The sequence below is a fragment of the Helianthus annuus genome, chromosome 10, assembly GCF_002127325.2.
Source record: "Helianthus annuus cultivar XRQ/B chromosome 10, HanXRQr2.0-SUNRISE, whole genome shotgun sequence".
Taxonomy (NCBI): Eukaryota; Viridiplantae; Streptophyta; class Magnoliopsida; order Asterales; family Asteraceae; genus Helianthus; species Helianthus annuus.
In genome coordinates, this window is record NC_035442.2 from 155507098 (window position 1) to 155517357 (window position 10260).

Sequence of the window (10260 nt, forward strand, 5' to 3'; positions counted from 1 at the left end):
TTGACCTACAATGAACAACACTAACGATTTAACTCAGTTCAACTCTTAGATTACGTAAACACAAGAGAGAGAGAGAGAGAGAGGGGGGGGGGGGGGGACGATCTTAAGTCAGTTCCAACTTCCAAATATGTCTTCAAAGTTTATATAACACAGATTTACACTTCAGCCCCCAAGACTCCATTTGCAACCATCAAGCCCTCAACTTCTCTTCTTTCAACATAGCCTTTTAGCTTTAAGACTTGAACAAATAAGACCTTGTACTTGTAAAAACGCCACAATAAATCCATAAACTATAACACTATGAACATTCTTGAATTGATCAAAACATATTTTCAACATGTATGCATTTTGGAACCTCACTAGCAAGATTACAATTTGTTTGTTTGTTTGGGCAGAAGGGGTTCCTCCATGTTAGCTTCATCAACCATAATTCGAACTACATCCGTTTGATCTTTTTGCGATATCATCATCTTCTTTTCTTGTTGTTCTTTCATTTCTTCGAGATCTTTAGCCTTACCCCACAACACTACATACAGTCCAATCACGATTCCAACCGCACCTACCACACTGAAGTTTGAAAGAAATTTACATTAATATACATAAAATGCTGAATTACTATCCTTAAAAGAACTAAATACCGACATATAAAGCTGTCGCTAAATTCCATAGTAGTGTTACCATGTCCTTATAGCAACAAAGTATGTGACACAATTGCACATAAATTAGTTTTGGATGTTGATTTTGTTTTAAAACATGTTTACTCACCTTCCTACGTATATCTGTTCCCGGAGGAATATAGATGCAAAAATGGTCACAATAACTGTGTTTAAAGGATTAAACATTGCTGAAAAAACAGGACCCCTTTTCTGGACAATCCACGATTGCGCGAATATGGAAATTCCCGAGCCAGCAGTAGCCTAATCATGAGAAAGTATCAAAGTTAGGTGTCACTAGTAAATAAAACTTTAGCTATGATTCATATATATTTTAACTTTAAGCAAATAGTTAACAATTAGATTAATTACCGCATATAACAAAGATCCCATTTGAAAATATGAGGTAACTTTCCAAGCTTCCAAATGAGGGTCCGTAAACAATATAATCGTACCAGATTGCACCGTCGTTATAAAACACATCCAAGCAGATAATGATAGGTGGTCAGGATAGCTTTTAGTGACCTGTACCTGTTACATTTAACAAACTTCATTATAGCATGCATAATACAAATCAATACACGTTCCTAATAGTTTTGTATACCTGAATAATTAGCCAAAATGACCAGCAACAACTGCTGCCAAAGATACATAAACATCCCAGAAGCCAAAGATTGTCAAATTCAGTTGAATTTAACAATAGAGAATTCGATGAAGGCAAGTTTGCGTTTAGTAGTTTAGGGCCTTTGATGAGTGCCATTGCAGCTGCACTTGTGACACACACGATCGTCCCAAATATCTTTGCCATGGTTCGTAAGCTTCGTATATTTATTGGTTCATATCTACAATTGTCCATTAAAATCAAATAAGATTGTTATTTTTGTATACATTTTAGTATGAGTCCTATAGAGAAATCTGAAGTACCCAATAATAGAGGCTGCAACAAAGGTGATGGCAGGAACAAGATTGAAAATGGCACTTCCAGCTGATGATGATGCCAAGTATAAGCCTTCTAAGAATATCATTTGGCTTATTGTTATCCTGAAAAGATGATAATACAAAAAAAATTATAACTTTTTTTTTTAAAGAAAGTGCTTTCTTGTAGTTTTATGTCTTAAATTGTTGCAAGTAGCTTGTTGAAGTGAATATATAAAAAGTGCTTTCTTGTACTTCTCCATTCATTTAACAATTTAACATTCTTGTTTTATGCGCACTATTTCATTAGAAAAAAAAAGTACTGAAACGAATATACATATGCTTTTTTATATTCGCCAACCAATTTACAATCCATATTCACTTCATTAGATCATGTTACAAGTAGTCAAGTAGAATGTTAATGTCAAAAGAGTATGGAATCGCGGCTTACCCAATCAAACCTGCGATAAAGATCAACCAAAAGCTTTTCCATCCGATACAACATCTCGTCGTTTTGCTCCTACCATATGAAAACAAATATCAAAATCAAGAAGGTGTAAAGTTAAATTCTAAGATGGCTGGATCAAAGTACACATACAACTTAATTTATAACGAGTTTATGTACGATACATCAAGATCATCTTAAAAATGTACCTTGAAAAGTAAGCGATAGGAGCAACGATCAAAGTGGCAATGGCTTGTCTATAGAAAACAAAAACTCTAGGGTTCATACCCTCCAAAAGAGAAGCTCTAGTTGTTATGGAGACTGCTCCATATGTAAATTGCATCACAACCATAACAATTACTGGCTTGTAAGACTCTATATCCCCCATATTTTTTCTTCTGAAGCTTATTGTTTTTAATTTGTAATGTGATTGTATTACTTCACATATTTGAAACTTCACTAGTCTCAAAGTACCTTTATATAGTCACAACTTCAAGAGTTCGGTATTTATATCTCAGGTACCTAATCTTTGAAATATTTTGAACTTTAGTCCTTATCACATGGGTCATCTTACACTAGTTATTGATATCATATGGGTTATGTTATTGTAGTTATTATATTATAGGGGTTTGAGTCCCTGGAAAAGACATTTTGAACTTTAGTCCTTACAAAGTGAATAGACTTAAGATGATTTTTCCAAAATGTCTTTCTGTTATTCTGTATCACTATCATTTTATGTATCATGTGTGTGGTAAAGTTTTGTTTGTTAATTAGCTTGTTCTCATCTGAACCGTTCCATATTGATATATATAAGGAACACACTTTAAATGAACTTGAAACCGGTAAGTTTTATATGTAAACGGATGGGAGTTATAAGGGTGGCAAGTGGTAATTGATAATTATAACTTAAGTACATGACAAAATGATACTAAATTTTTCATTGGTACATCCCTGTGGAAACCAGAATCTTCCTTCCCACCAACAGAAACTTGTGTTCTTAATTAAGCGTCGTTGGTTTTAGTTTTATTAGGTGCCATATTGATCAGTCACACATGGTTCAATAATAGACCAATATTCTTTTATATTCTTATGATTAAGGTGATTTAAAACAATGTTCTGTATGATAATAACAGATGATAATTACGAAACAGTTATACGTCATCAATAGGGCTGCAAATGAACCGTTCGTTTGTTAAGGGAATATGTGTGTCCACGAACTGTTCATGAACACTAACCGAACGAGATTTTCTGTTTGAGTTCATTTGTTAAGGAAATAAACGTGATCATGTCCGTTTGCTAGTATTAGGTAGCAAATGCAAACGAACTCTCATGAACACAAACAAATGTTCACGAACACAAATGAAAACAAACAAACACAAACAAGCGCTTATGAACAAAATATACAATACACTGATAGTTATTAAATATTTTATTTGTCCGAAATTTAAAATATTTAAATAAAATATAATAATTAAAAACACTAATGAACTATCGGACATAAACAAACATATTACTGTACGTTCACGAACATAAATGAACGAACATGACATCTGTTCATGTTCGTTCATTTAACTAAACGAACAAAATTTCTTGTTCGTACTCGTTCGTTTATTTAACAAATGAACTTCCCCAAACAGTTCACGAATTGTTCACTACAAGTTCGATTCATTTGTAGCCCTAGTCATTATAATTTGGTAATACTAAGAGACTATATATTCTCTCCACATCAAGTTTTATGATGATATAAAACCATGGATTTGGACATATTTTGTGTAACAACTCACAAGCATAGCAACTACTTGAGTGGTATTTGGATGTGATGCAAACCATATAGTGACTTGAAGTTGTTTTATAGTGTTTCACAAATCTAATTTAACGTAATTCCAATATTGTTTTTTTTGTATAATAATTGTTATATATACATACGTTGTTCTCACCCTCGCGTTGCGTCGAGAAACCAACCTACAATGTATACACTAAAAGTATGTAATGCATCATACTATTGGTGCAACAGCAAGTAGAAGCTCTTATAAATTTAGTGTAATCATGGATAATATATTAATTACCCCTCAAAGTGTAATCATCACTTTCTCAATTTGAGCTTCAAATTACAGGTGCAATACTGACTTTCTACAACTTGTGATATTTACAAAAATATTTACCACATAAATGACCATCTGGATAAAAAGACATGGACATACATATAAAGTAGGTTTATACCATTTCTATTCATCAAGTTAAAAAAATACATTTAAAAAAGCTTTATAAACTTCTTAATTTATTAAACTTAAATAGGGGAAATGACAATCACCAAATTGAGTGGAGGAGGCAAGTGCTTCCATGGCCTGTGACTTTCATGTTTTGTTGAAAATAAAACAAACTATTGGTTAAGCTTTAAGATGCATATTAAAAAAGAAAAAGAAGTAGTCCATGGCTTTATAGCCTAGTGATATTTTAGAGGTGGGATAAGACTTTAAAACCAATAGGTTTTGGGTTCGATTCCCACAAGGGGGGTTTTCCCATATTTATTGGGTTTCCTCCTGAATTAGCGTATAGGCATTATGCCTAGTGGAGATGGATATGATCGGGTGGTTCCGCTGGTGGCACGATGATACTCCAGTGGTCCGTCAGTGATCCAAATTTGCCGTTAAAAAAAACAGAAAAAAAAAATATAAAAAGTCCGTCAGTAATCCAAATTTACGATTAAAAAAAACAGAAAAAAAATAAAATAAAAAAGGGTCCTTATTAGACCAAATTTAAATAACTAATGTTTGTAATTGTTATATGAGTTGTGTAGTAGAGGAGGGGCAAAATTGGCAATGGCCATCCCGAGAATGTTAGTAGAAAAAAAAAAACGGTTCTTATTAGACCAAATTTAAATAAGCTTAAACTATTATTGAGTATTGATGAGTAAAAGAGTGATGAGTTTAATTAAAAATAAGTTGAGTTTTTTTCCAAACTAGTGTTGGTAGAGAATGTATTTACCATTTTGGTATTCCTTCAAAACTATTTACCAAAATAGTGTTTTTTCATTTATTTTGTATTTACCTTTCCTTGAAAACTATTTACCTTTGTGTTTGTTTGTTATATCTTCATTTTTTTGTCGAATAGAAAGTTTAACGTCTTTAAATTAATATGTAATATATGGCGCAGAAAGATTACATGGTTTTAATGTTTACTTTGTTTGCAATTTCATAACTTTCATAAAGAGATTGTTTTATTTACATAATGAAACCAAATTAATATATATAGTATTACATTATATTCAAAACGAGACAAAAAGGATCGTCAAATATGAACCAGATTAAAACTTTTATTTTGTTTGATATTAAGACCGATAGCGGTTCACTTTTAGTTCACATTTTTATTTCGCTTGTATATGATATTGAGATCGGTAGCGACCGACTGTATTTTTTTTTTATTTTCGTTTTTATGTGATATTGAAACCGATAATGAGTCAAGTTTTAATGGTTGATTAGTAATTATATACTTCTTATTTGTTTAAACTTATTTTTAATGATTTTTGTAGTTCGTCTTTGACATGGGTTAATTAAAAAAGGAATCAAAACAAGTTGGTAATAACACTATAAGGGGTTGATTGATAAAAAAATCTGGGCTGAATGAATAAAAACAAGAAAAAAACGGAAATGGAATGATTGGAAAAAAAAAGTCATATTTTAATTAAAGAAAAGGTAAATACAAAATAGATGAAACACACTATTTTGGTAAATAGTTTTCAAGAAATACCAAAATGCTAAATACTTTCTCCACCAACACTAGTTTAAAAAAAAAAAACTCAAATAAGTTTTAGTGTTTAGGTGGCTTAAAATAAAAAATATATTAGTCAGTTTGATGATTGTTCAACAAAGTATATAAAGTTTTCCAATTAATATATATAATATAATATACTATAAAATTTTGAGTTAATTACTGTTTTCGTCCATGTGGTTTGTCAAAAATCACTATTTTAGTCCATTAGTTTAAAAATTGCGATTTCAGTCCCTGTGGTTTCACTTTCATCACCATTTCAGTCCCTATGGTTTCACTTTCATAACCATTTCAATCCATTTATTCTGTAAGTACAGGGACTGAAATGGTTACGAGATGGACTGAAATGGTTACGAATGTGAAACCACAGGGACTGAAATCGTAATTTTTAAACTAATGGACTTAAATAGTGATTTTTGATAAACCACAGGGACGAAAACAGTTATTAACTCTAAATTTTTCAACATTTCGACCCTGGGCCTGGGCTGTTTCCCACCCCGTTCCCTCTTTGGGCCGGCTTTGAAATTGGCATTTGGCATATAAAATTAGGTTATCAGACCATATGTAATGGGGCTTTATAAGGGTATGAAAGATTTTGATAATGCCCTTACACCATTACTCATGGGCATTATAGGGGCATGAAGAGTGAGGGGCATTTCTATAATAATGCCCAAAGAGAAGAAAAATAATGGAAAGTAATAAATGAAATGGGCATCAACCATTACACCTTTTTTAAAAGGGCATTATGATGATGATGTGGTGAAAAATGCCCCTTTGTGGGCATTAACCATTACCTATGGTCTCAGTATGCTTAAAAAACTATTATTTATTGTTTATAAAAATAGGTTATCATTATACTTAAAAAACTATTATTTATTGTTTATTCTATAAGATTAAAATACTATGACGGCTAACAACATTCCAAGATCAATCAGAAACTCGACACCGCTCAATCATAAATCTATGACGTAAATCATGTGAATCTTGCTTTAAAATATAATTGTGAATGTTTTCATTTACGAGTTATACATGATAGAGAAAATGCTTGAATTATTAATCCAAACGGGGACCATAAAAACAAATTTGATGATTGCATGTGCCACTGAACCAAAATTCACTTTTAAGTGGAACCTGTATGGTTTTATTTACTGATTAATGCATTTTAAAGTACTAATAAAGATAGTATATTACACACATTTAAGTACTCTTTTTAATAAAATCATCTAATTATGTACCTTAATATTTGTAACTTTTTATCAATAACATCCTTGGGTTTTATGTGACAATTTACCTATACATTAAAATTTGAACATGAACAGTAACCTCATAAGGGGATAACATCATAAGGGGATGAGTAAATGGTATCGGGTATCGGTATCGGTATAAAATTTATCAAACCGGGTATATTTTCGGTACCAAATCGGTACCGACTTTTGACATTTTCGGTATCGGCTCGGTACCGGTATGCATCGGTTTTTACCCGCAAATACCGGTACCGTACCAGTACCGACCGGTAACGAACCGTACCAGTTGTATTCGATACCGGTACCCACTTTTGGGGATTTCCGGTAACGGTTTTTTTGGTAATGGTATTTTCGGTAACAGTATTTTCGGTACCGGTTGGTACCGAGTTCATCAAATCCTGTAGCAACGTAGCAACCCAAGTAATTGCACCGTTTAGATCACTTTTCAAACACACTGTAAGTAACTGTATTTCGTTTGAATGAGGTTTTATATACACAACAACTTATTTTGTTTTTTTTTTTCTTTTTCTATAATGAATGAATTGTAGCATGTAAAATTAACTTGGATATTTAGATAATTGATGAGCAAATTATATCAAATCCTATAATCAAACTGGTATTGTATCGGTACCAAATTAACTACACCAATCATTTTCGGTATCAATTTGGTACCCACCTTTTGGCGTTTTCAGAATCGTTACTTTTGGTTCGACACCGGTCTAGCACCATACCTGTATTTACTGATTTTTACCTTCAAATACCATACCGTATGGTACCGAGCATTTTCGGTGCCGGTACCTAATTTCGATGATTTCCAGATCGGTACTTTCGGTGCCGTTATCGGTACCGGGCTCATCCATATTTTAATGTGTTAGCACCGTAATAACTAAACTGAAAACAACCGAATTTCCAGCGAGTAGGACATGTGGGTCCTATTATTATATATTAGATTATTTAAAATCGCTTTTTAGGACGAAGTGACTATCGTTATCACGACATTTTTATTTATGTTTTGATATTCGGTATCTGCTTGCCGTTTCCGACACGCGTTTTGCAGACATTAGATCCCCGCCGCAACGCGCGACGGAAAATCAACTAGTTCATTTAACTTTGCAAATGAGTGTCACATTTGACACAAGATCTTTTCTAATTTTTAACTTTTTTTGACGTGTTTTACACAAGATTCTTTTTATACGAGTGACTTGTTTGACACAAAATCATTTTTAAAAGAGTGATATGTCTTTAGTGATAGTTAAAATTTACAAAACAAGTTCTAAGACCACGCCACCGGCTTGTTAACGGAGGCGCCATTGAGATCTCCATCACTATTCCATTGGCGACATTAATAGGGAAGAATTTGGTACCCACCCCAATCTAACCTATCACATTGTTTTTTTTTTTACATTTTTTAGTTATCCAACTACATCTAGTTATTGAATGTTCAATTATTGCTCAAATTCATACATGACAATGATGTGCCACTAGTTTGGTCAATCGATAAGAGCACCCACAACCAGGGGCGGACTTACCCCTAGCCCAAGGTGGGCGGGCGCACCTCCGAGAAAAAAAATTTTAGTGTTATTTTCCGTTGAAAATCCCGTCCGCACCCCTTGGATTTTTTCGTCCGCACCCCTTGAATTTTTTCATCCGCACCCCTTGGAATTTTTCGTCCACACACCTTAGGTAAAAAATGTTATCGATTTATATTTTAAATTTTTTTAGTAAACTCTAATTAAAAAAAAACTACCTAAATTATATAAACTTATACTACTCAACTTAACTCAAATACCCAAATACCCAATACCTTAACCCACTATTTCATTAAACATAATTAGCCCACTAACTACTAGCCCATTAACCAAACTCAACCTAAGTTCAAACTATAATAATTAAAATAAGCCCAATAGTCCCCTTAGCATTCCTCCAGCCCTCCCTCTCTTGGGTCGTCTCCTGCCAGCGATCATCGAACACAACAACCACAACAACACGTCATCAGCAGCCGCGAACCACCGCCGTCCGACACCAAAGGGTAACAAAATTCTTAAATAGGTTTGAAATTTCATGTGTTTTGACGTTGTTTATGATTGTTTAGATGATTTTTAGGGTGATTACACACGACTTCTAGGGTTGAAAATTAAAATTGAAACATTATGTTATGGAGCGATGAACTTATGGATCAATTGTTTGTGATAGGAACCATGAGTAGGGACGTTCGCGATTTCTTTTGTTTTACATGACCCGACCCGACCCGACCCGATACGAACCGTTTTTTTTACTTATATACCAAGGGGCCTAAAATTTTTAAAAATGTTCCCCACCCCCATGGTAAAATTCTTGGGTCCGCCACTGCCCACAACTAGGGAGCAAGTCCATACAACAGACTGCCTAGTCACCATGCTACATCATTGTAAATCCCACTTTTTCCTCCAACAGTAAACCAGTCCAAACCTTCATATCACACCCCACTTTTTACACAAAAGATAGTATTGTGAGTGGGTGGTCCCCACTCCTTCCTTACCATACCCGTCCGCTTGAGCAGGCTACCTCCCATCGGACCACCTCCTCCAACAACAACGTTTGTTTGTGCATTGGTTACGGATTGCCTATTGTTCATACTAACACATAGTCTATCAATCATGTTTTTATTGTGTCACAAAAGGTCAAATATATTCACTACATGTCACTATTGCTTGTTATCATGACATTTCTACCCATACTTCACATAGCTAATTTCACTGACTATTTTCTTACTTTAGGACACTTTAGTGACTATAATTTTTTACTTTCTGGACACTTTAGTGACTACTTTTTACTTTTTGGACACTTTGCACCCTTGACTGTTCATCTGAAAATTAGTTACTAGTAATAATAAGACCACCCGTAGTGGTTAAGAAAAATAATGCCCCCACCATGGGGCATTATCCGACACGTGTCATCCCAGTCAGCATGGGGCGTTATTGCAAAAGTGACGTAGTGGGAATAATGCCCAAATAATGCCCCTTCCAATCATTAAAAAGGATTAAAAAAAGAAACTTATTTATTTGGTCAGTACGTGTCATCCCACTTGGACCACTAATGCCCCTTCCCATTGGTCAGTCAAATTGGACCACTTGTTTGTTGAGCGTTTTATTTAAAACGCTGCTCAACTTTTTTTTCAAAAAAATTTCCAAATAACGCCCTATGTAATGGGAGGGGAGGCGTTTTTTTTGAAATTTAAAAAAAAAATGCCCCACTA

At 33.8% G+C, this 10260-nt stretch overlaps 1 protein-coding gene across 1 annotated transcript; it reads right to left on the reverse strand.

The window, feature by feature from the left end:
- Window positions 1-286: 286 nt before the first annotated feature.
- On the reverse strand, window positions 287-2401 carry LOC110886011 (WAT1-related protein At4g30420). The gene is made up of 7 exons (XM_022133763.2): window positions 2223-2401; window positions 2020-2088; window positions 1578-1694; window positions 1258-1495; window positions 1026-1184; window positions 766-917; window positions 287-567 (listed from the first exon to the last, which is right to left on the reverse strand). Exons 1-7 carry the CDS (start codon window positions 2399-2401, stop codon window positions 369-371), a joined length of 1113 nt encoding a protein of 370 aa, XP_021989455.1. The 3' UTR covers window positions 287-368.
- Window positions 2402-10260: the final 7859 nt, after the last annotated feature.

Bases quoted from the DNA above. Each gene is read 5' to 3' on its own strand.
- LOC110886011 (XM_022133763.2), bottom strand. From the start codon at position 2,401: ATGGGGGATATAGAGTCTTACAAGCCAGTAATTGTTATGGTTGTGATG. The intron at 1,496-1,577 runs GTACTTCAGATT...GGACAATTGTAG, and splicing joins GTTGCAGCCTCTATTATTGG to ATATGAACCAATAAATATAC. The intron at 1,185-1,257 runs GTATACAAAACT...TAAATGTAACAG, and splicing joins CATTTTGGCTAATTATTCAG to GTACAGGTCACTAAAAGCTA.